At 44.4% G+C, this 27,650-nt stretch overlaps 1 protein-coding gene across 1 annotated transcript; it reads right to left on the reverse strand.

Annotated features, from left to right (window-relative positions):
- Nucleotides 1-675: 675 nt before the first annotated feature.
- On the reverse strand, nucleotides 676-26,242 carry LOC108698084 (potassium voltage-gated channel subfamily D member 1). Its single transcript, XM_041572219.1, has 7 exons — nucleotides 25,941-26,242; nucleotides 18,773-20,370; nucleotides 13,370-13,532; nucleotides 11,389-11,472; nucleotides 10,506-10,598; nucleotides 9,682-9,914; nucleotides 676-3,355 (listed from the first exon to the last, which is right to left on the reverse strand). The coding sequence occupies exons 2-7, from the start codon at nucleotides 19,885-19,887 to the stop codon at nucleotides 3,148-3,150; spliced, it is 1,896 nt and encodes a 631-aa protein (XP_041428153.1). The 5' UTR covers nucleotides 19,888-20,370; nucleotides 25,941-26,242; the 3' UTR covers nucleotides 676-3,147.
- Between the last annotated feature and the right edge of the window lie 1,408 nt (nucleotides 26,243-27,650).

The following is a 27,650-nucleotide window of genomic DNA, read 5'->3' on the forward strand; positions in this document are numbered from 1 at the left end:
TCTTGCACCCACAGCTTTTGTTATGGCTGCAGTGCTTTCTCCCTCCACTGTGTGGCGCTTTTGACTGCTCACACTGCAGCCAAACAACGAATTGTGAGGCTCAATTTCCAGTTCTTGCCCATGTTCATCCATCATCGTGGGCCAATGAACCCTGGCAACCAGCTAACAGATTTTTGTGTGTATTTTTCATCATATTTCCACGGGAGAGCAAGAGTATGGAGGATCCTTTCATGTATCCAGTTATAAGGGGGGTAATGGATTGGTTTGGCACACCACAAGGGTTAATAGTAAATGGCTGGGGGCTGCCTGACATGTCCCCATAACACTTGAATCAGAAAAAAGTAAAGGGAACAGGGAACACCAATATTGAAAAAAAAATGCAAAAAAAGTTTTAAATAATAGTTGTGACTGTATTTCAGTATTGGTGTGTCCAGTTTCCCTTTGCTTTATTCAATTATAAGGGGGGGGGAGCCTTTCATGTATCCCAGTAACAAGGGGGAGCCTTTCCACTCTACCAATTATTAGAGGGGAGCAAAGTTCCGTACAAGAAGTTGTGTTGTGGGTACAAAAGGCATCATTTAGGGCACATGATGGTTAGTCAGGGTGCACAGCACAGGGGTTGGCACCTTTTATAGCCTTAGTAGTCACAAAACACATGAAACAGGTGACACCATATGAGACATTTGTATAGATCTAGAGTTCTTTATTTTGCTTCAATCTTGTTTCTGTTCTCCTCAAAAGAAAGGACAGTAATAAGAAAAGAAAGGGGTTCTGGGAGGTTCCTGATGAGGAGATAGCATCCACTAGTAAACATGCATGGAAGACGACAAACATGTGACATTTGTAGGACTGGGCACCAGCATGGAGTGTGACGTGTGTGACATGTGTGACATGCGAGTGTGTGTGACGTGTCACTGGATCTGTGACTTCCTGAGAATGGTGAGGGCCCTCCAGCACTTCAACATTTAATCCTGTAGGCTGGGTCAGGGAGCAGGGTGGCCCAGCCATTTCAGGCTAGTGGGAGGCATGGGTGGCACGTGCTGCATTTGTCTCTGTGTAACAAAAGTAAATAGGTAGAACAGTCCATACTGGCTTCTCTAATCTCTTCTACATGACACCCTCTGTATAGCAGCCCAGAGCCTTACTACTTACAATTGCCAGCTTTATTGTACATTCTATTGGGACTGGCTCCTCTATATCTAGTCTTGTAATCTTCTAGAATTCCCTGGTTGGCTATCAAGGGAGCCATCAAGCCTGTATGTATGTATGTATGTATGTATGTATGTATGTATAGTGGAAGTTGATGTGCACTCACCCATGTAATACGAGTGCTGACATGGATACAGTGTGCAAGGATGGCTGCTCATTAGGCCTGGCTAAGTACACTCAGCAGTTGTGTGCAAGCTAGCAGTGTCTCCTAGTGTTAGTGAGGCTGCTATACGGAGATTGTGCTGCTCTTACTGATGCAATGGAACAAGGAAAGTAATGATTTATCATCAACAGGGATTTGCACAATGGGGCTGGTGCCTTTACACATAAGAACATGACGAGTATGATGAGGATCCATCGCTGCTTTATGTAACACTTTGCACTGGTACCTAGAACGCCACCAGGTCTTCTTTGGATCCACCTAAATATGGCTGTGTGTGTGTCTGTGACTACACTGCGCTCGCTTGTGCACATACAAAACCCGGCTCCCAGCCCAGCCAACAAAGCAGCTGGAGGGTACACAAGTCATAGCATGCATAGAAGAGTTTCTTTGTTTGTTTGGGGTGCTGCCGTAGCCATTGTCCTGCCATCAGTACATTACTGGTGTGACCCGCAATGATTGTACGACAGTCACCCATGGCTTCGTCACTTCACTTCCTATTTGATGCCTATTGAGTGCAGCACATGGAGCTTACACAAGAACTTCTATACAGAACATTCACACAAGCCAGTCAGGCCCTGCACTATACACAGCGGCTCCTTGTAGTTGGAGAAGACAAAGCAGTGCCATTATAGACACTATAAGGGGGGCTGATTAGAATCCATCATGTATTGCCCATAGCCAGGATCTCATTGTCACAAGCCACATGTTAGAGGAAGCATCATTTCTTTGTGTCCCTGAGTCTAAAGCTCCTACTCTGTGAGGGTCTCCCCCCCCCCACCTCCTGATTTCTTATACAGAGGTGGGGTACAGCCAGTACCCCGTGTATCCCCTGTCATCTATCCATAGGCTCTCTCATGTAGTTGCATATATCTGGAAGGATGGACAGTATACGGTGCTGTGCATTGACATTTACATTGTGTGTGTTGCCTGCTTCTCTAGTCATTGTTCTACATGCACTTGTCTATATACAGACTGCATATACATTCTTGTGTATATACGCAGCATTTGTGCAGACACACACACACATATATATATATATATATATATATATATATATATATATATATATACACACACAAATCCATGCCATTTTATCTGTCTTACCATATATATTAGTTATACTGACTGTATTATCTTCTGCCTGATACGAGTGATATGTATATAGATACACACATCGCATACAGGAATCCTATATGTGCATAGAGTTACTTTACTTTTTGTGCATTTCCTTCCACTTTGCACTGTTGTGCATGTACTGTGTGTGTATCTGTTTGCAGCATGTGTGTTGGTGTGTATAGAAAGGTTGTGTGTGTGTGTGTGTGTGTGTGTGGATGCTTAGTCTTTTGTATACATACTGCTGTTGTTACAGTGTGTGCACTGAAGTGTTGTTGCTTGTGTTGTGTGTATGGTGTTCCTCACAGCAATTTGCTATGGGCATGAGCCTGCTTGTGCACATTGTTTCTTCTTGTGCATGCAGTGCTGTGTGTATAATTGTATGTATGCGTGCATTGTTCCCATTGTGTGCATGCAGAGCTTCAGTGTACATGCTGCTCCAGGGTCTAATATAGTATCTGCTACTCATACAAAGGCTTGTTGTGCTGCACTTACACAGGGACCAGCGGTGTGTAAAGGCAGTTGTGTTATTCAGTAGTGTATGGAGGCAGTGTTGTGGTACTGTGCTATTTAGAGATGCAGTCATTGTGTAGTAGTAGTGTCATATGTGAAGAATGTGGTGCAGATTGTTGGTCACAGTGTGTTAAGTGTTGGATCCGGTGCTACAGGCTGGAGATGCGGACTGTTTCCTGGTAGTATCTGGCTGTGATGCTGGAGTTTCTCAGGACACCAGAACTCGGGGAGGAGAGCTGACTCTCATCAGGACTGTTGGCCGGGGGAGTGGGAATGCTAATGATGGCAGCCGTAAGGTCCGACGTCTCACAATTCAGTTTCATGTTCCCGTGTGTTTTGGCATTTAGGCTCGAACGACTAAAAAATAAAAGCAAAAAGTGTAGCTTTATCTTAGGTCCTTGACAAACTTGGAGGCAGTCAGTATAGCTGGTATAGCACAGACAGTGGCCCTGTAACTGGAGGGCCCCCTTATACCCTGTGTCAGAAACATGTGGGGCTCCAACAGGCTTCCCACCTCTAAACACTAGTCACACACTCTGCTGCCCTGCCCTGGATATACTAAGGCTTTATATCTATATACTGTATGTATATATATGAATATGACTACAGGGCGAGCATTGAAACTGCCTTCCCCCAGAGGAACAGTCTGTACTGTAGCATGTTTCATTTACTTTACAGGCCGCACTGTTACTGTCTAGCCACGTGCCAAAGCCATAAAATAAGAGCCAGACGACAGAGAAAGGCACTTTCCATGACTGGCTGCTCCGCAAGTTCTTCCTCCCAAATGATGTGCAAGAAAATGCATAAAGCAATAGTTTCTATGGAATTCCTAAATGTGTCAGCTGAAATATGACCAATGCAAATATGGGGGAAATCAAAGCTTCTCAGCACCACTAAAAGTCCTTCATGACCAGTGCACAGGCTGAAAAGTTACATTCATTGTATCCATCAACGTTTTCACAGCAGAACCTTTAGGCCCAGATCTGCAACTTGCAGGAATACACAGTGAAAATACAAGGAAGGCTATTTTGGGATCAAGCCTCTAATTGATGGTCTGATATATGGACAGGCCCATCCTAGCTCATAATGAGGTTACAGATACATAAGATTATATTTGTAAAAGCCACCAATAGCTAACAAGAATTCACTTCAAATCGTACCTTAACTGGCATACAGGTAGGCCACACAAAATGCCCATCAAGTTTGGGGGCCTTTGATTAAATCTGGATTTAGGTCAGTGAACCTTTTAGTTTAGTGTAACCAGTTAGAGTTAGACCATGAAACTTGTAGACTTGGAGTGTCTCACTGACTCTAGACCACCCTTGCCATCACCATCATGCTCACTACCATCATACCACTCATGATGTCACCACCACACTTCCACCCTACTTCTTGCCATCACCATCATGCTCACTACCATCATACCACTCATGATGTCACCACCACACTTGCACCCTACTTCTTGCCATCACCTCCATGCTCACTACCATCATACCACTCATGATGTCACCACCACACTTGCACCCTACTTCTTGCCATCACCTCCATGCTCACTACCATCATACCACTCATGATGTCACCACCACACTTGCACCCTACTTCTTGCCATCACCTCCATGCTCACTACCATCATACCACTCATGATGTCACCACCACACTTGCACCCTACTTCTTGCCATCACCATCATGCTCACTACCATCATACCACTCATGATGTCACACCACACTTGCACCCTACTTCTTGCCATCACCTCCATGCTCACTACCATCATACCACTCATGATGTCACCACCACACTTCCACCCTACTTCTTGCCATCACCTCCATGCTCACTACCATCATACCACTCATGATGTCACCACCACACTTGCACCCAATGTGACAAATACTGAGTGTGACCAAAATCCCCTTCTTCTGGTCCCATTTTATCCATAGCTAATTGACTAGTACACATCTAATCCAAGATGGTGTTTCTTCTTTGTTCTACTTTCCCGCCAAAAAGCTTTAAACAAAGGAGCTCCCAGGATAGCCCTCCAGAAGAGCTGGACAACCCCCTCCAAGGTATTTCCCCCTCCCCTAACGATGCAGCAGGGCCCCTGCCAATCAGACCTGCTTGGGTGGGGTTAACCAGAAGCAAGGCCGGCCTCCCAGCCAATCAACCCGAGGGGGTGGGGAAAAGGCCAGGTATACCAGAGGGGAGGGCTAGAGAGTTGTTGTTGTTGTTCGTCTGGGGTGTAACCTGGCTGCGGCAGGTCACCCTCCTCTGCGGTTCCTTGGAGTTTATCCTAGCTGAGGCAAGAAGACTCCCTCCAACAGTTTGGATCTCCCTACCTCCCAGAGGACTGTTTATACCTGGATCCCCTTGAGGTATGGTTATTCTGTGGATTCACCCAAAGGCACTTTGCTCCTTATCCCTTTGAAATTGCCCAAAGGAACTCCCTGACTTTGGATTTGGATTGGCCTGGAGGGCGTGTGCATCTTGGAGTGGATTGCTCCAAGGGAGGCTCTTTATTTCGGACCAGGAGTGTTTTGGGACTTGGGGGAGTTCACATGCTAATGCCGTGTTCCTGATCTACTGTTTGTTGTATATCGGAAATAAACCCCTGTGTAAACCCCTCTTAAAGGTGTGGTATTTCCCGGTGTGTGCTAGTTGGTCATACGTCACACGTTACGTGACATTTCTGGTGGCAGCGGTGGGATAATGGAAACTAGCACATCAGGGAACTTCGCAAACCTTACAGCTCAGGAGATTACTGAGCTCAGGATACCAACGCTGCAAAGGCTCTGCCACACATGCGGTATTGACACAGTGGGAAAGCGGAGACAGGAACTCATAGAACTTCTCACACACCATTCTCTACCTACCCAGGAAGGTGATGCCCAGGGTGACCCAGAAACCCCTGAGGAGGGAGAAGAAAACTATAATTTGCACCAAGATGCAGCTGGGGAACCTGAGGACAACACTGTTACCTTGTTTCAGAAACACCTTGCTGCTATTGGTCCAGGGCTGACCCCAGCAGAACGGCTAGAGGTATTGCGCCTAACTATACAGGGAAATCAGCCTAGGAACTTGAGTTCTGGGCCCACAGCAGGCCCAACCATTGCACGACAGCCAGTTGTGAAACTGACTCATGCTGCCTTCCCTGCCTTTGATGAGTCTAAGCAGAGCATAGACAGCTTCCTTCGCTCCTTTGAAGGTTTATGTGAGGACCACCAAGTTCCCCAGGATGAGTGGGTGCTTATTTTGGCTGGTAAACTCACTGGTAAAGCTAGCGAAGTCTATTTGGAAATTCCATACCCCCAGTGAGCAAATTATTGGAAAGTGCGTCAGATTCTCCTTGCCAGCTACGCCATCACTCCAGACTTCTACAGAAGAGCTTTCCGCACCCGGCGTAAAGCCTCGTAAGAAACTCACCAGGATTACGGGAATAAGTTGCAGAGGGATTTCCGCAACTGGGTACGGGGGAATAAAGTTAATTCCCTTGAGGATTTGTGCCAGTTGATGCTAAAAGAACAATTCTTCGAAAACTGCTCCATTGAAGTGCGACAATGGGTTGGGGACCGTAAGCCTGGTACCTTGGAGGAGGCCACCCAGTTAGCAGATGAGTACCTGGAGAATCGTGTCCAGTCCCAGCCACTTACCCTACCCCTGAGTCCTACAAACCACTCCTGTGAGGCTGATCATACCCATGCTCTACATGCCAGCCATGTGACAGTCAGGGCCCTTCCAGATTCTAAACCAATTAGGATTCCTCGGGCCTGCTTTATTTGTGGTTGTACTACTCACTTACAGGCAACATGCCCACGCAGACTCCCTAACCTGACCCCAATAAGACTGCCACCTGCCAAATCTGCAAATATTGTATCACAGGGGGTCACTGAGTGTCAAGTGCAGGATGCCGAAGAGACTGGTCCCCATATCTACAGGAAGCAACAAGTGAATATTGATGCATCAGACCTAAAAGAATTTAGAGTGTCAGCAGTCAACTTGTGTGCCCCAAAAAGGTTGGAGAACAACTGTGCACCCAGGAGAGGACACAGAGGTGTTCCACAGACAAGGCTGGAACATCAAACAAAACTTATATCCCCTACTCCAATTCATAGTAACAAACACAAAGTCACCAATTCTCCAAACTGCAAAGTCTACATTGGAAACCTTGGCAAGCATGGCCATAAGACTATATTGGAGCAGGCATTTGGATATTATGGCCCTTTACGTAGTGTGTGGGTGGCCAGGAGCCCCCCGGGTTTCGCATTTGTGGAATTTGAACACCACAGAGATGCTGCTGATGCAGTACAAGAACTAAATAAACGGACTTTATGTGGGTGTCAAGTTAAGGTGGAATTTGCATCCACAGACAGACAAAGTAGCAATAAGGCTCCTCAATCCCCATGCAAATGGCTCCCAACACAAAGGAGAATATGGACTGATAGAAACAACTATGTCACCCAAAGATTTCACTGAGCCAGTGGGGCCTTCAAAGTGCAGCCGGGACTCACCCTACAAAGGGGATCCCCGGCAATGCACTTACTCTGGGGGGGAAGAAATGTGACAAATACTGAGTGTGACCAAAATCCCCTTCTACTGGTCCCATTTTATCCATAGCTAATTGACTAGTACACATCTAATCCAAGATGGTGTTTCTTCTTTGTTCTACTTTCCCGCCAAAAAGCTTTAAACAAAGGAGCTCCCAGGATAGCCCTCCAGAAGAGCTGGACAACCCCCTCCAAGGTATTTCCCCCTCCCCTAACGATGCAGCAGGGCCCCTGCCAATCAGACCTGCTTGGGTGGGGTTAACCAGAAGCAAGGCCGGCCTCCCAGCCAATCAACCCGAGGGGGTGGGGAAAAGGCCAGGTATACCAGAGGGGAGGGCTAGAGAGTTGTTGTTGTTGTTCGTCTGGGGTGTAACCTGGCTGCGGCAGGTCACCCTCCTCTGCGGTTCCTTGGAGTTTATCCTAGCTGAGGCAAGAAGACTCCCTCCAACAGTTTGGATCTCCCTACCTCCCAGAGGACTGTTTATACCTGGATCCCCTTGAGGTATGGTTATTCTGTGGATTCACCCAAAGGCACTTTGCTCCTTATCCCTTTGAAATTGCCCAAAGGAACTCCCTGACTTTGGATTTGGATTGGCCTGGAGGGCGTGTGCATCTTGGAGTGGATTGCTCCAAGGGAGGCTCTTTATTTCGGACCAGGAGTGTTTTGGGACTTGGGGGAGTTCACATGCTAATGCCGTGTTCCTGATCTACTGTTTGTTGTATATCGGAAATAAACCCCTGTGTAAACCCCTCTTAAAGGTGTGGTATTTCCCGGTGTGTGCTAGTTGGTCATACGTCACACGTTACGTGACACCCTACTTCTTGCCATCACCTCCATGCTCACTACCATCATACCACTCATGATGTCACCACCACACTTCCACCCTACTTCCTGCCATCAACACCATGCTCACTACCATCATACCACTCATGATGTCACCACCACACTTCCACCCTACTTCTTGCCATCACCTCCATGCTCACTACCATCATACCACTCATGATGTCACCACCACACTTGCACCCTACTTCTTGCCATCACCTCCATGCTCACTACCATCATACCACTCATGATGTCACCACCACACTTGCACCCTACTTCTTGCCATCAACACCATGCTCACTACCATCATACCACTCATGATGTCACCACCACACTTCCACCCTACTTCTTGCCATCACCTCCATGCTCACTACCATCATACCACTCATGATGTCACCACCACACTTGCACCCTACTTCTTGCCATCACCATCATGCTCACTACCATCATACCACTCATGATGTCACCACCACACTTCCACCCTACTTCTTGCCATCACCATCATGCCTGATGGGGCTCACCATCACCAGAGTGTTGTTCAGTCATCTTGTTTGTGGCTTCCTACCACCCCCATTCATCATGTAGCCTGAACTGTCTCCCTGCTAAGGTTTGTACCCTCATTTTCTGCCAGTCTTCCCTGGCCTGTGTTGAAGGTGTTTCTGATGCACTCTATTTATAGCTGACAAAGAACTGCATAGAAAGCAAGTGGCCCGTTCGACCCATGAGTGCAATGTAGCCGTTCCTATGAAAGGCCGAAGAGTAGAAACATGAGATAGCAAAGGTTGGCCAATGTGTCTTCTACACCAGCTAAACTTCTCATTTCATACATTTAGTAGTAGTAATAGTAGTAGTAGTAGCAGTAAATGAATCTCTCTCTCTCTTTCAACGACTCATTGATGTTGCTAGTTATAGAGTCAATCCATTTGCTGCCCTGTGGTACCAGGGTGATTCACAGCAGTTTTGCTGCCTTCCTTTATGTCTGTGTTCCTACTCCTTTGTATGATTCCAGCTGCTAGCAACAACCCAACAGTAGTCTGATTAATACATAGAGGAAACTTCCCTAGCCCTGCTATTTATCATTCTGCTACTCTGTACTGGGGTGACCAACTATGCTTGTGCTGCAGCTTCTGCTCAGTAGCAATGGTACATTGGGTGTGTTTATCACCTGCGTTACTTATCTATCCCATTCCCCACATATCTGTTTATCTCAAGCTCTACACATCTATCAGTCTTATTACATATGTGCTTCATCTACATACTCCTGCCTATCTTCACCCTAAATATCTACTTGATGGGGGGCATAGAGAAGGAAAAGGTGACCTACCTTTGGGAGAGACTCTTGTGCACATGTAGAGTTTCCAGCTCCTGCATGCTGCCTCGGCTGACAGATACTGTGGAGTTGGCAAGGCGGATAGCGCGGCGCTTGTTACGGCGCGGGCAGCATGATGTGCCAAATCCTTGCTGGGAGGACACTGAAGTGCTGCGGCTGGTCCGGTAGCCAATAGATTCCGTCATAAGAGCCTCGCTGTATGTGTGCTCATCTGTAAACTCATGGCACTGGGAAGGGGGGAAGGAGATGGATGTCCTCAGAAAACATGGGAACAATACAAGACCGGGTGATAACTGAGAAAAGAAGGGCGTTCAAGGGGGCTAAAAAATATGTGGAGAATGTGAAATAGGTTTTCCTTGAGGTTGTAATGCTTGACTACTAATAGATCAATGCACTGTGACCTGAAATACAGACCATCCTAATAAGCAGAAGACGTGTACAAGGGCTAGGCAGAGAGGCTTAGGCAGTCCAGTGGCAAACTAGAAGGCCAAGACTTCTACGCTGTCCACTATTGACATACTACTAAAGTTCCGTCTTGCATAATATACACTACTTTTGGTTTCATAGTAGTATAGGCTGACAAAGAAAAACTTTCTGCTTTCAATTGAATAGAATGCAAGCAAATCTATGCAAAAGTTGAGTGGAGGAAAGAAAACTTGCTTACGAGGGATATGTGTATGCATGTGGAGCTATAGACCAGAGATAAAGCATAGATTGCCCCCAATCAGCCAAAGGCCAGACATACAGATATACTTGGCTAATGAGACAAAAGAGACGCATTAGAACGGATGTAAATAGTGCTTGTTGGTAGAACTTACTGTGGTCTTCTCTAGGCAGTGTAGAAGGTGGTGATGTTGTAGTTCAAATGCTGAACGATTTTTCACACATAGAGCGTGGCTCTCCGTTCCCTCCTGCAAGGGATCAGTAATAATATTTGTATGTCAGTGGTCAGAAGAGCATTCCTTGTCTTGCCTTTGGGAACGTTCTCTTGAGTCTCTACCAGCTCTCTGACCAGTCGTTCTGTATTTCTCATACATCCACCCTCCCCACCTCAACCTTTTTCTAATAACAGTCCTCTTCATCCTCCAGACTAACTAAACAAATATCTTTTTCTCAGCAGTGTTCCTGAAGACTCTTTCTTCAATCCCTGTTCCACCATATTAATCTTCCCATCGTTTGAATTTCCTCAATCTGTTGTACTTTATGGCTCTTCCCTCACCACCCTTCAACTTGTTCCAGCTCATGACTCTTGCTCCTACTAAATGTCCACTTGTTCCAACTTTTAAGTGAGGTCCCAACTTTCAACCTGTTCCACCATATTAGTTGCCACCATATTAGTTTCCACCCTCATCCTTTTTTGAGCTGCAACTTCTCATGAATCTTACCTCCTCTTCTCTTGAACCTTTTATGAATCTCTTCTCCACCACCCTTTAACCTGTACCAGCTTGTGAATCTTTCCCTCACTTCCACCAGCACTTCCGTGCTGCCGGTTCCACCTTAGTAACCATCCTGAGCCACCACCAGGAGCCTACCCCCTGTACTGCTATAGCAATGTGCTACCTGTACCACCTTAAAAGCCTTCTCATCTCTCCCACAAGCACCCTTCAACCTGCTGCCCCTCTTGACTCTTTTTAGCCTGTTGCAGCAAAATAAATGAAAGCCCGTTCCCTCCCTGGCTGGCGCTTTTCTGTACCCCCTTACCTCCAGGCCTCCACTCTCCTTGTAGCGCAGGAAGGCATTTGTGGTGTTGCTTTTTGCCAGTCTGATTCGGGCGAGTCGGATTTTCTGCATCAATTGGCCCCATTGAAGGCAAGTGGCAGCAGGTTGAATATGAGATACAGATAAATGTGGTAAGGTTGATAATAGTGGATGCAAATGACATCAACAGATCATGAACATCTTTTATTTTAGCATAAGGTGGAATATTTCTTTATAGTAGCTGTTTTTTGGGGTCTCTCTCCATTTGACTAGATGGACAGCTTATCTTCCCCAGCCCGTATTTACTAATCTTTTTGTCTGTGATCAACCACTATCATTTGAGGAAAAGAAGAAAGGCACAATCGGTGGCTACATTGTTAATATGTTCTTATACTGACAACTTTCTCTGGACAGACCTAATGCACCTGATAAAGTGGCAAGTGGCACATGGGCTGAGCAAGAGACATGCATGTACCATGCCATGTACCATGTGTCCCAACCGATATGTTTGTGCTCCTCTTGGTTAGTCCAGCATGAACATTTCATATGTTTCTGATGTTGGGGAATGCATGGTACATGGGTAGCTGAGGAAGTTCACTTCCTATGGTTCTGCCTGTCAGTCCAAAGAAACATAACAAAAGAAAAGTACCATACCCCACATACAGTAACCAATTAGCCACTAATCCATTCATTAGATATTGACGAGCCTTGTTACACACCTGATCAGCTGACTAACACTAATCCCTTTAGGCTAAGGTCACACTGGGCCATTTTTAAAAGAAAGTCGCGGCGACATGGCGATCGCCTTTGTGCAGAAGGAAAGTTTTGAGCGACTTTTGCCAGGAAGCGATTATCATCCCATAGTGCTGTGCGCTACGTCTTGCCTCGCGTGTTTTGTTTGACTGTACTGGTGCGGCCTCTCGTAGCGTTGTTACGTAGCTTCTCGCGGCTAGTATTCTTTGTGTGTGTTTGTTTGTGGGAGATTTCTGGGCTTCTCTATGTACATGCTGTTTCTCACCTATCGCTCCAAAAAGGGACTTTGCGCGTTTTAAAGCTACAGGCGATCTCAAATCGCGCTGTGTACATATTAGTTCGTGATTTGCATGCACCTTGATGTGTCGACAAAACAAACGACTTGTCGCCAGGACTCGCTTTTAAAAATCGCTGGCGACTTGTCGCCCAGTGTGACCTTAGCCTTAATCAGCTGAGACACAGACCTTAGCCCTTTGATCAGCTGACTAATGCTGGCCATAAGGTATAAGATCCGCTCATTTGTCAAGATCACCTAAGGTGTGTGTGATATGGACTTAATATAATCGTTGGACCTATGGACAAACTATTGGATGACACCAGCAGGAATAGGGAAAAATCAAACGTGCCAGATAAGCTGGCGAATCAGAGTCCAATTTGGCATCTTAAATCTGCCCATGTATGGCCACCTAAAGAGATGAATCTTAAACCTTTGATTAGCTGACTAACCAAGAATGGGCCTCTATGCTGGACCAATGCAATCCTTGCTGGTGCAGAAACACAAGAGTGCTGATTGGAGTGTAGGGGCCAATTGTCAGTCAGCATTTATCTGCCGGTTGAAAATCAGCCCAGTGTGCCCTTGGCCTTACAAACAATCAAATCCTAGAAGCAAAGGGAACACCAATAGAACTGACAGTGGCGCACAGACAGCAATTTCATTTTAGGGACCCCCAAAATTTCCAAATGATCAAGGGTTTTTATAATATATATATATATATATTGTAATTACTCATTAACTTGCGTCCTACTAGGTCTTCTATATTATTGGGCTCCCCTATAGCTACATTGTTTATTCTTTGAATACTTGCTAGCAACATGGCTAGGCCACCGACTGTATGGCAGATATATCACATGCCAGAAAGCACCACTGTATGTAGCATGCATCTTATTGACTTTCCATGTGTCTAAGGGGTAAGATAGCACATGCTTGTCACCCCGTATGACGGTTGCCTACTTGTTGTGCCCGGCGCTTGTCAGCCCTCTGGTTCTGATGGTAGATGCGACTGAAGTTTGAGACAATGACTGGGACAGGCAGAGCAATGACCAGAACCCCACTGAGTGAACAGATAGATCCAAATATCTTCCCTGCTATAGTGTCAGGAACGATATCTCCGTACCTGCAGGAACAGAAACAACTGCTGATATGTGCAGCATGGCATCATTATTCTTCTTATTATTATTCTTATTGTTCTCTGGACTTGTGGGAGGCGCTCATCATGTGCCAGTCTCAGGCTGAGTTTAGGCAACATTTCCCTGACTGGGTCATGTAGGAGGAACACTGGCCTAGGGCTGTCTCCATGGTTTGGGACCCTGGTTCCAGTGAAACCTCAAGGTCGCAGGGATCAATGACTTTCCTGACAATTCTGTGTGGGGAAGTTTGTGGATTCCCCCATGCACAATCAACTCAGTTGAACCCCTGAGGGATGAATTGGACCCCCAACTGTGAGCCAGACTTGATCCCCAACATCAGTGTCAAATCTCACTAATCTCAGCAACAGTGGTCCAACATCTAGTGGGAATGTTCTCAGAAGAGTAGGGGCAACATTAATCCCCTCGAGGTGTCAATGAGAGGCAGGGGTCCCAATTCTTTTGGCCATGTATCTGTTTTCTAGAAATATAGTAGATCCTGTTGAGGAATAATAGTTATGGTGGGATACACTAAGCACAAACAAAGGTTTCTCTCCCTGGGCTGGGCAAGATTCTGTCTAGTGAAGTAGGCTGTATATGCAGCATGCAAGCCAATGCACATGCACCTATAAAAGGAAAGTACAAGTCATAAATAGAATTCAGATGCATGCAACCAATCAATCTATGGGTGCAGGGGCACAAGGGGGGTGCTCATCCAGAAATGATGATCACTTGGAAGGATGACTAGAGGATCAATCTCCTGCTTTCTATTTCTGCCTGTGGGAAAGGAGATATCTATCCATGGGATACACCAACCTCCTTTTCATGTCCTTCCCACCTCCACCTTCCTCTTGTGGCAGCCTAGTAACCCACCCCTGGGTGTCCTACTCTCCAATTGCCTTGTGCCATTGTATCAAACCCCCATATAGCTGTTTCTTTTCCATTTATGCACACATGGGGCAGATTTCATGCCAAAAACACTGACCCAATGTACCCATGGGCCAGTGCCTAGGATGGAAGCTCTAGGAGGGATGCACTTGGGTGCTTATTTACAAAGAAAAAGTCATCTCCTCAGCTGTCAGCAGGGATGATACAGGGATGGGTAAATCCAGGGGCGGAGGTGGGATAGTGAGGGCCACAAATGTACAGCAGGAACACAATAAAGCCAAAATAGAATGACCAGCCCCAGTAGACACTTGTGCCCTCCACATGCACACACTGACTGGCAGACATGGGAACAACATTGACCTATTTCTTGCACCTAATCATTCAAGGTCAATCAGGGTCACTGACCTCCAATGCCAAAAAGAGAAAAACAGAAATACAAAAAAAATCTAAAATGACAAATTGTCTTAAGGTGAACATCAGTGGTCATTTCAGTATATAGACAGCAAGATCAGAGTATTTAAAGGTACCGTATATACTCGAGTATAAGCCGAGTTTTTCAGCCCCCAAAATATGCTGAAAAAATCTACCTCGGCTTATACTCGGGTCAAGCGCAAAAACGGTCGCCGGCGTCTAAGAATAGTCGCCGGCGTCCAAGAATAGTCGCCGGCGTCCAAGAATAGTCTCCAAGAATATTCGCCGGCGTCCAAGAATGGTCGCCGGCATCCAAAAACGAGACGCTGGCACCTCCGATGGGAGCAGAAACCCTCAATTTTTTTATAGAAACGTATCACCCTCGGCTTATATTCGAGTCAATAAGCTTTCCCAGTTTTGGAGGTAAAATTAGGTACCTCGGCTTATACTCGGGACGGCTTATACTCGAGTATATACGGTATTGGGAAGAGTTAACTTGGAATCCTTGCATTCATGTATTTCCCAATTGTACATCCCTGTGCTGGGGTTCATTTAAACTAGCCGTGTATTTTCTACACCTATTACCTACAGTTTATGGCAGCCCAGGCTAACGTTTGGGACTGGTTCCTCATTTTTCATTCAGTGAACCCCATATTTCTTTGTTGCATAAACAATGAGCGACCTCTTTCATTTCCGTATAGCGGGCTAATAAAAACATAAACACTTTCATGTTTCATTTAAAGATTTCAGTTTATTATCAGGGTATAAATGCTAAAAACTCTCACCCTAATAAAAAGGAAGGTGTCTTAAAGGGGACCTGTCACCCAGAATAAAATTCTAAATCCTATTACTTTACTTTAATTACACTTTATTCTGGGATGTCCTAATTATAGCAAGTAGGTAGGAGCCATTTTGTGGAGGCAAGCCTTGAATTGTCACAAAATCTTGTGTGTGCACCACAATGGGGGATCTAATGTCCATCATATATTCTAGTAGGAAGCAGGAAAAATTCCAAGGCAGTGACTATGACTGCAAAGCCATTTCATTGGGGAAAATTGCGCCACAACGTGTTTCGGCGTTGGCCCTTTATCAAGTGTGCAAGAACAAACACAAGGGGAGTATTTAAACATTCCTTCACCTCTCACCTCTTTAAGTGCATTGTGGGGAAATTTTAACCATTTTTTTAATAGACAATTTTTTTTTTTTTTTTATAATGAAATGTATGATATCAAGAATACTGAATCCACTCCATATTGAATAAATGAGATCAAATTGTGTGTCAATTAGTACAATCCCAGATCAATTAGGAGACCCCAAAGGGAAACTCTCTGTAATACAAAAAGAAGTCCAGAAAATAACTTGTCAAAATTTATTAAGAATAAAAGAAAATGATAGACTAACTTTCATCAACAAAGTAAAAATATAGAGAAACTTGTTAATAAATATTGGGCAATTTTGCAGCCTGATAGCACTTATGGCCCAACAAAAGCACCACGTTTTGCTTATAAAAGGGGCAAATCTTTGCGTGATATACTTTGTCCAATAAACTGTGAGGAGAATAAGAGGGGACTGTTTAAAGGAAAATGGGTACCTTTCTGTGTTTAAGTTGCAACTGTTGCAAATCACATGAATCACCCAGTTACAGGTAATTAAATGAAAGTGCTTTGCCTACTACCTGTGTAGTATAGGGTTTGTGGGATACACTATACGTGGGAATGTCAGGATTAAGGCACATAAGAAGGCTTTGTGCAATTACACAGCTGACACATAGAACTATAGCCCTGTATGGAGACTATTTTCTAATGCTCAGCACAATGTCTGCCAATTGAGGTGGAAGGGTTAGAAGTTGTACCAAAGCCAGTCATGGGGGCCATAGAAATACCCTACTCTCAGGGTAAGGCCAGACGAGGAGATTCGGGGGGATTTTGTTTGAGGCAACTCTGGGCGACTATTGAAAACGCATCGCCGCGTGTGCATTAGCGCAGGCGATTTTACGCTGTAGCCTATGGGAAAAAAACGCTGAGGCAGTTCGGGGAGGTAGTCGCGCAAAAGACGTGGCGATAAGTGGCCAGGCGACAAAATCTCCCTGAATGTCCTCGTCTGGCCTTACCCTTACAGAGAGAAGCCCCAAGGATCAGGCACTTACAGAGCACTCAGCCTAAAGGGATGAACGAGCAACTTATCTCTTTATCCGGCTGTCGTTTCATTGTTTCTACTTCTAGTGATAACCACATTGTTTCAGGGTACAAAGCTCGCGCTGTATCATTTCATGGTGAGTCTTAAACCTATTCCAGGTATTTAGAATTTTTTGTGTAAAGAATAGATACTCCATATTGTTGCAACAACGTTAATAAGATTGGTATTGAGGTCATTGTTACAACGGTGGCACTTTGAGAGCCTGGATAGGGTTAATAAGCAGTTTCCATTGTACACAGGCCAGGCTCATGGAAGCCAGTGGCCTGTTGTTTGATTTTGTACAAGACTCTTGTTCAACACTTTTTTACTTTGATACTTTTTCATTTTTTACACGTTTAGTTCACAATTCTGTAACTTTCTGCATTTTCCCACATGAAGGCAAACGGATTGGACTTACTAAAGATTTTTTTATGGATTGTACTAATTGACACACAATTTGATCTCATTTATTCAATATGGAGTGGATTCAGTATTCTTGATATCATACATTTCATTATAAAAAAAAAAAAAAAATTGTCTATTTAAAAAATGGTTAAAATTTCCCCACAATGCACTTTAAGAGGTGAGAGGTGAAGGAATGTTTAAATACTCCCCTTGTGTTTGTTCTTGCACACTTGATAAAGGGCCAATGAAACACGTTGTGGTGCAATTTTCCCCAATGAAATCGCTTTGCAGTCATAGTCACTGCCTTGGAATTTTTCCTGCTTCCTACTAGAATATATGACCGTGTCTTTTTGGGGTGTGGACACAGGACACCCCTGCAGGAGATTCCACCTACATTCGTGAATGGTGAGCTATAGTATACTTCCAATTTGTGCAATTAGACCTGATGTCCATGCCCTGGCTACACAATTAAATGGTTAAGAGATTGGGGGGAATGTGGGGAGAGCAGTGACATGTAGGAAGTGCTGAATGGAAAGTGAAAGTAATTGCCTGCCCCGCCTCTATACCTTAGGCATAGAGGAGGGGCAGACAATATTTGATTGACAGTTTGAGATTTTTAAATGTTTACAACAGCTATGAACGCTTTAATAAAAAATAGAATCTGGATTTCATGTTTAATTTGAAAAGGCCTTTTATTATACAGCTTTTTATGCCTGGGTGACAGGTCCACTTTAATACTAAGCATGAGATCATGCAACTCTCTCCAAAGAGATGATAAAAGTAACAATATGGAAGTCATCTAACTCATGTCAAGAAAGTGAAACGATTAATCGCTAAGGAAGGAAGTCCTCAACTACTCTCAAGAAGCCCACAACACACCTCAAGGGAGATCTACAACTCGCCTCAGGGAAGTAAAACAATTCACCCCTAGGAAATCATACAGAGCATCTCAAGGAAGTCCTTCAACTCACCCCAAGGAAGTAAAACTGTTTACCCCTAGCAAGTCATGCAGACTACCTCAAGGAAGTCCTACAACACACCTCAAGGAAGTCCTACAACACACCCCAAGGAAGGCCTACAACTAACCCTAAGGAAGTGAAACAATTTACCCCTAGGAAGCCATACAGATAATCTCAATGAAGCTCTACAAATCAACCCAAGGAAGACTAAACTTTGTCCTTAACAAGTCCTACTACTCACTTCAACATAGTCCAAAGAAGACTTTGAACACAAGCAGGTCATCCAACAAACAGTTAGGAAAGTCTTATTGCTTGCAACAACTCAGCACAAAGTGATCACACGCATGACTGCAATTAAGTCATAAAGCTCACAAAGATATGCTAGAACTTACCCTAGGGTTGTCATGGTGACGATGGTATACCAGAATGCTGCAGGAATACTGGTGAACTTGGTCTTGCTTGTCCCCTTCTCTGCATAAAACATAACAGTGGCAAAGATGATGATGGCCATGGTGAGGGAAAATAGCAGAAAGCCAAGCTCGGAGGCGCAGCTCTTCAACGTGTAGCCGAGGATGCGCAGTCCCTGGGAGTGACGGGAAAACTTAAAAATACGGAAGACACGGAAAACTCGAAGAGTGACAAAGGCACCGCTGACGTTCTCATTCTCTGGCATTACCAAACCAATGTAAAAGGGCATGATGGCCACAACATCGATGATACTCATGACGCTGCGCATAAATTTACAGCGACTTGGAGCTGCAAACAGACGCATGAGGTACTCAAAGGTGAAGATAAGGACGCAGGCCGTATCCATGCAGATAAAAGCCAGATCATATTTCTCCCCACATGGCAGCTCCTTCAAGCGTCCTGCTGGTGGGCGGCAGGGCACTGTTTCCACCACATTGGCAATGACTGACACAGCTATGAAAAAACCAGTAACATAATAGAAGACAAGAGCCATAGTGCTGGTGTGAGGGTTTTCAAAAGCCCTCCAGAGTCTTTGGCGGAAGGTGCTGTCAGGGGGCAACGGGGTATCGCTCGCTGTCTCCGCTTCTGTGTCCTCCGCCAGCCGCTCCAGGTTTTCCTTCTTGCGGTCTCGATATTCTTCTAGGCAACAGTCCCCTATGATTTCAGGGATAATGCCATAGAAGGAGAGCTCTTCATCAAAGGCTTGGATACACTCATGCCGGGGATAGTGCAGCTTGCCTGTGCGGTAAAAGTTTAGGATGTGCCTGAACATCTCTGGATCGCGGTCAAAAAAATATTCCTGGCTATCTTGGTTGAAAAAGAAGTCTTTCTCAGTGCTGCCTAGTAGGGTGTCTGGGTACCGATCCAGAGTGTTTTTCCAGGTCTGAAATCTTCTGCCACTCACATTCACCACTAGGATTTCATCGTTTTTCATGCGTTTGTCACTGGGAGGTTTGGGCATAGGCCTCTTTGCTAGAGGAAGCCATCCCACCGCTGCTGCACGAGCAAAGGGAAGCCAGGTAGCCACTCCGGCCGCCATGATGTAACGGCTAAGTATTCAGTAGCCACAAGTCCAACGGCTGATTCCAGAATGTGACCATGTGCCCCTGGACTAGCAACACGACAAGGAGGTAGCAGTGGTCTAGTAACTTAGGTGAAATGAAAGCCCAAAGAATCCCAGACACGTTGTAACTGAACTGGAGCTGTAGAGTAGTTGGAGCTACAGTTGTGCCCTCAGTCTGAATAGCGATGGCAAGGCTTGGGGCCCTACATATGTGGGGCAGCTTTATGCTCCCATCATTTAGCAAGGTACATACATGTTGTCATCTTCAGGGCATGGGCAGCAGCTCCAACTCAGACATTGTACCTTTGTGGCCTTCTTTTAGTTGTCTCCTTTCAGCTCATCTTCTGCTCCACTCAGTTCATCTGCACTCTCTATATAGGCTCCTGCTGGAAACTACTGCTTACACTTCAGACAAACAGCCCCTTGTAGCCTTCATCAGCCGCCATTCTGGCTCCTTATCTGCAATACAAAAAGATTCCATCAAGCCTTCACCTCCTCCTGTCCAATAAGTAGTGGATATATACTGTATATAAAGTAGTCTATATACCACCCTCCTGAACCCCTATTGGCTAAATATCTGCCTATACAATACTCTACTATTCTGCCTAATGACCCAAAATAGATTTAGCATTTAAAGGGGACATCACTATTTTATTAGCGTTTCATATGTTACAGATGGACCTAGTCTAACACTCTGTTTAGTTTAGTTGGTCTTTATTATTTAGCTGTTACAGTTATGAAGGATTCATTTTTTCTTATTTTTTATGGTTGTTTGGTTACACTAAGGTTAGTGTATCAGGGTTATGGTTAGTGTACTAGGGTTATTAGAGTTAGTGTGTTAGGGTTGGTTTATTAGGGTCATTAGAGTTAGTGTATTAGGGTTAGTGTATTAGGTTTATTAGATTTAGTGTATTAGGGTTAGTGTATTAGGCTTATTAGAGTTAGTGTATTAGGGTTGTAAGTGTTAGTGTATTAGGGTTAGTGTATTAGGCTTATTAGAGTTAGTGTATTAGGGTTAGTGTATTAGGCTTATTAGAGTTAGTGTATTAGGGTTGTTAGTGTATTAGGGCTAGTGTATTAGAATTATTAGAGTTAGTGTATTAGGGCTAGTGTATTGGGATTATTAGAGGTAGTGTATTAGGGTTAGTGTATTAGGGTTGTAAGTGTTGATGTATTAGGGCTAGTGTATTGGGCTTATTAGAGTTAGTGTATTAGGTCGTTAGTGTATTAGGGCTAGTGTATTAGGATTATTAGAGTTAGTGTATTAGGGTTGTTAGTGTATTAGGGCTAGTGTATTAGAATTATTAGAGTTAGTGTATTAGGGCTAGTGTATTAGGATTATTAGAGTTATTGTATTAGGGTTGTTAGTGTATTAGGGTTAGTGTATTAGGATTATTAGAGTTAGTGTATTAGGGTTGTTAGTGTATTAGGGCTAGTGTATTAGGATTATTAGAGTTAGTGGATTAGGGTTGTTAGTGTATTAGTGTTAGTGTATTAGGATTATTAGAGTTAGTGTATTAGGGTTGTTAGTGTATTAGGGCTAGTGTATTAGAATTATTAGAGTTAGTGTATTAGGGTTAGTGTATTAGAATTATTAGAGTTAGTGTATTAGGGCTAGTGTATTAGGGTTGTAAGTGTTGTGTATTAGGGCTAGTGTATTAGGCTTATTAGAGTTAGTGTATTAGGGTTGTTAGTGTATTAGGGCTAGTGTATTAGAATTATTAGCGTTAATGTATTAGGGTTGTTAGTGTATTAGGGTTAGTGTATTAGGGTTGTTAGTGTATTAGGGTTAGTGTATTAGAATTATTAGAGTTAGTGTATTAGGGTTAGTGTATTAGAATTATTAGAGTTAGTGTATTAGGGCTAGTGTATTAGGGTTGTAAGTGTTGTGTATTAGGGCTAGTGTATTAGGCTTATTAGAGTTAGTGTATTAGGGTTGTTAGTGTATTAGGGCTAGTGTATTAGAATTATTAGCGTTAATGTATTAGGGTTGTTAGTGTATTAGGGTTATTAGGGTTAGTGTATTAGGGTTGTTAGTGTATTAGGGTTAGTGTATTAGAATTATTAGAGTTAGTGTATTAGGGCTAGTGTATTGGGATTATTCGAGTTAGTGTATTAGGGCTAGTGTATTGGGGTTATTAGAGTTAGTGTATTAGGGCTAGTGTATTAGGGTTGTAAGTGTTGTGTATTAGGGCTAGTGTATTAGGCTTATTAGAGTTAGTGTATTAGGGTTGTTAGTGTATTAGGGTTAGTGTATTAGGCTTATTAGAGTTAGTGTATTAGGGTTGTTAGTGTATTAGGGTTAGTGTATTAGAATTATTAGAGTTAGTGTATTAGGGTTGTTAGTGTATTAGGATTAGTGTATTAGGCTTATTAGAGTTAGTGTATTAGGATTATTAGAGTTAGTGTATTAGGGTTGTTAGTGTATTAGGGCTAGTGTATTAGAATTATTAGCGTTAGTGTATTAGGGTTGTTAGTGTATTAGGGTTATTAGGGTTAGTGTATTAGGGTTAGTGTATTAGAATTATTAGAGTTAGTGTATTAGGGCTAGTGTATTGGGATTATTAGAGTTAGTGTATTAGGGCTAGTGTATTGGGGTTATTAGAGTTAGTGTATTAGGGCTAGTGTATTGGGATTATTAGAGTTAGTGTATATGGGCTAGTGTATTGGGGTTATTAGAGGTAGTGTATTAGGGCTAGTGTATTAGGGTTGTAAGTGTTGTGTATTAGGGTTAGTGTATTAGAGTTAGTGTATTAGGGTTGTAAGTGTTGTGTATTAGGGTTAGTGTATTAGAGTTAGTGTATTAGGGTTGTTAGTGTATTAGGGCTAGTGTATTGGGATTATTAGAGTTAGTGTATTAGGGCTAGTGTATTGGGGTTATTAGAGGTAGTGTATTAGGGTTAGTGTATTAGGGTTGTAAGTGTTGGTGTATTAGGGTTAGTGTATTAGGGTTGTTAGTGTATTAGGGCTAGTGTATTGGGATTATTAGAGTTAGTGTATATGGGCTAGTGTATTGGGGTTATTAGAGTTAGTGTATTAGGGTTGTAAGTGTTGGTGTATTAGGGCTAGTGTATTAGGCTTATTAGAGTTAGTGTATTAGGGTTGTTAGTGTATTAGGGTTAGTGTATTAGGCTTATTAGAGTTAGTGTATTAGGGTTGTTAGTGTATTAGGGTTAGTGTATTAGAATTATTAGCGTTAGTGTATTAGGGTTATTAGGGTTAGTGTATTAGGGTTGTTAGTGTATTAGGGTTAGTGTATTAGAATTATTAGAGTTAGTGTATTAGGGTTGTTAGTGTATTAGGGTTAGTGTATTAGGATTATTAGAGTTAGTGTATTAGGGTTGTTAGTGTATTAGGGCTAGTGTATTAGAATTATTAGAGTTAGTGTATTAGGGTTGTTAGTGTTAGTGTATTAGGGATATAGTTATAAGGATTTATTTTTATTTTGAAATAAAATTCCAAATAAAACTAAGAAACATTTATAGTGTATTATGGTTATAACTAACATATTAGGTCAGAGAGGGTAGGAGCAAGGCAGAGGGTTCTCAAAGGAAAGGGCAGGAGGAATGATGAGAGGTCCCAGGTGGGGGGTGATTTATCAGCAATACTCAATGCTGTGTAGCACTAACACACTGCACCCTGTATGTACTCATGTACACTAACACACTGCACCCTGTATGTACTCATGTACACTAACACACTGCACCCTGTATGTACTCATGTACACTAACACACTGCACCCTGTATGTACTCATGTACACTAACACACTGCACCCTGTATGTACTCATGTACAATGCGCTGTAGCACTAACACACTGCAGCCTGTATGTACTCATGTACAATGCGCTGTGGCACTAACACACTGCACCCTGTATGTACTCATGTACAATGCGCTGTAGCACTAACACACTGCACCCTGTATATACTCATGTACAATGCGCTGTAGCACTAACACACTGCACCCTGTATGTACTCATGTACAATGCGCTGTAGCACTAACACACTGCACCCTGTATGTACTCATGTACAATGCGCTGTAGCACTAACACACTGCACCCTGTATGTACTCATGTACACTAACACACTGCACCCTGTATGTACTCATGTACAATGCACTGTAGCACTAACACACTGCACCCTGTATGTACTCATGTACAATGCGCTGTAGCACTAACACACTGCACCCTGTATGTACTCATGTACAATGCGCTGTAGCACTAACACACTGCACCCTGTATGTACTCATGTACAATGCGCTGTAGCACTAACACACTGCACCCTGTATGTACTCATGTACAATGCGCTGTAGCACTAACACACTGCACCCTGTATGTACTCATGTACAATGCGCTGTGGCACTAATACACTGCACCCTGTATGTACTCATGTACAATGCGCTGTAGCACTAACACACTGCATCCTGTATATACTCATGTACAATGCGCTGTAGCACTAACACACTGCACCCTGTATGTACTCATGTACACTAACACACTGCACCCTGTATGTACTCATGTACAATGCGCTGTAGCACTAACACACTGCAGCCTGTATGTACTCATGTACACTAACACACTGCACCCTGTATGTACTCATGTACAATGCGCTGTAGCACTAACACACTGCACCCTGTATGTACTCATGTACAATGCGCTGTAGCACTAACACACTGCACCCTGTATGTACTCATGTACAATGCGCTGTAGCACTAACACACTGCACCCTGTATGTACTCATGTACAATGCGCTGTAGCACTAACACACTGCACCCTGTATGTACTCATGTACAATGCGCTGTAGCACTAACACACTGCACCCTGTATGTACTCATGTACAATGCGCTGTAGCACTAACACACTGCACCCTGTATGTACTCATGTACACTAACACACTGCACCCTGTATGTACTCATGTACAATGCGCTGTAGCACTAACACACTGCAGCCTGTATGTACTCATGTACAATGCGCTGTGGCACTAACACACTGCACCCTGTATGTACTCATGTACAATGCGCTGTAGCACTAACACACTGCACCCTGTATGTACTCATGTACAATGCGCTGTAGCACTAACACACTGCACCCTGTATGTACTCATGTACAATGCGCTGTGGCACTAATACACTGCACCCTGTATGTACTCATGTACAATGCGCTGTAGCACTAACACACTGCATCCTGTATATACTCATGTACAATGCGCTGTAGCACTAACACACTGCACCCTGTATGTACTCATGTACACTAACACACTGCACCCTGTATGTACTCATGTACAATGCGCTGTAGCACTAACACACTGCACCCTGTATGTACTCATGTACAATGCGCTGTAGCACTAACACACTGCACCCTGTATGTACTCATGTACAATGCGCTGTAGCACTAACACACTGCACCCTGTATGTACTCATGTACAATGCGCTGTAGCACTAACACACTGCACCCTGTATGTACTCATGTACAATGCGCTGTAGCACTAACTGCACCCTGTATGTACTCATGTACAATGCGCTGTAGCACTAACACACTGCACCCTGTATGTACTCATGTACAATGCGCTGTAGCACTAACACACTGCACCCTGTATGTACTCATGTACACTAACACACTGCACCCTGTATGTACTCATGTACAATGCGCTGTAGCACTAACACACTGCACCCTGTATGTACTCATGTACACTAACACACTGCACCCTGTATGTACTCATGTACAATGTGCTGTAGCACTAACACACTGCACCCTGTATGTACTCATGTACAATGCGCTGTAGCACTAACACACTGCACCCTGTATGTACTCATGTACAATGCGCTGTAGCACTAACACACTGCACCCTGTATGTACTCATGTACACTAACACACTGCACCCTGTATGTACTCATGTACAATGTGCTGTAGCACTAACACACAGAAATGAGTACACATGTTCAGATTTATACACAGTGGATCTAACACAGTCATTGCACAGATGCAGCACTAACACCCTGCCCAACATTCCCAGTGGTACCGAGTAGTTCCTACCTGGAATTCGTGGTGCCGGAGGGTCCAGCAGATGCTCCAGAGTCACGGAGGGGCTGCTATTTCTTGTACCTCCTTCTCTCCCCCCACCCAACCTCCTAATCACTCTGCAGGAGGAGGGATCTGCTGGAGGCTGCAGCACTGGATCTAGGGAGAGGGGGCACCCAGGTTATTAACCCCTGCACTGCAGCACTGGAGTCAGGGAGTGGGGGCACCCACAGGATTAAGCTCTCCCCTACAGCAGTGGAGCAGCCCATATAGCAGCACATGGGATGGGAAGGACTGCAGCATTACTGGAAGGGAAATGGGAGGAGGAGGAGGAAGTAGAACTATTAACCTCTGCACTGCAGCACAACAGTAACACTGGAGCGTGGGCTCATGCACTAATAATTAGCTCTGCAGTGGGCTCCCTGCTGCACCCTCTCTGCCTCATGCCCCAATCTGACCCCTCCCTGCACTAGGTAATGCCACTAGTACTGCAGCCTGGGGGGTCAGCTCAACCTTAGCTCAGGAGTCTTTCACTGCAGTGTCATCATTCCCCCCCCCCAATTCAGCACTCCAATGATCACTGCCACTTCACTGCTCCTCTCTCTCCCCTACTTGGGAATTCTCTCATTTATTCCTGCCCCTCTCTCCCCCCTACCTGGGAATTCTCTCATTTATTCCTGCCCCTCTCTCCCCTACTTGGGAATTCTCTCATTTATTCCTGCCCTCTCTCCCCCCTACCTGGGAATTCTCTCATTTATTCCTGCCCTCTCTCCCCTGCCTGGGAATTCTCTCATTTATTCCTGCCCTCTCTCCCCCCTACCTGGGAATTCTCTCATTTATTCCTGCCCTCTCTCCCCTGCCTGGGAATTCTCTCATTTATTCCTGCCCTCTCTCCCCTACCTGGGAATTCTCTCATTTATTCCTGCCCTCTCTCCCCCCTACCTGGGAATTCTCTCATTTATTCCTGCCCTCTCTCCCCTACCTGGGAATTCTCTCATTTATTCCTGCCCTCTCTCCCCCCTACCTGGGAATTCTCTCATTTATTCCTGCCCCTCTCTCCCCTGCCTGGGAATTCTCTCATTTATTCCTGCCCTCTCTTCCCTGCCTGGGAATTCTCTCATTTATTCCTGCCCTCTCTCCCCTACCTGGGAATTCTCTCATTTATTCCTGCCCTCTCTCTCCTGCCTGGGAATTCTCTCATTTATTCCTGCCCTCTCTCCCCCCTACCTGGGAATTCTCTCATTTATTCCTGCCCTCTCTCCCCTACCTGGGAATTCTCTCATTTATTCCTGCCCTCTCTCCCCTACCTGGGAATTCTCTCATTTATTCCTGCCCTCTCTCCCCTACCTGGGAATTCTCTCATTTATTCCTGCCCTCTCTCCCCTACCTGGGAATTCTCTCATTTATTCCTGCCCTCTCTCCCCTACTTGGGAATTCTCTCATTTGAAATAGCTATTAGTCTGAAGCCAGGTACATGTGAGGATTGAAGGGCTAATAACTGGCCATGCAATTTAAATGACAATATACAAACACAATATGGGACTTAAGCTGCAAGTGCTGGCCTAACAATATTAAATAACAACTAGCCATACAATGTAATTAGAATAAAAGGCAATATTTATTCACCACCATGCCATATGTCATTAAAAGCATTTAAAATAAGCAGCAGCGCTGCACTGGAGATAGGGATCCCTCTACCCCAATTATCTATGACTATTCAATTCA

Source organism: Xenopus laevis, chromosome 8L (assembly GCF_017654675.1).
Source record: "Xenopus laevis strain J_2021 chromosome 8L, Xenopus_laevis_v10.1, whole genome shotgun sequence".
In the NCBI taxonomy this organism is placed as follows: domain Eukaryota; kingdom Metazoa; phylum Chordata; class Amphibia; order Anura; family Pipidae; genus Xenopus; species Xenopus laevis.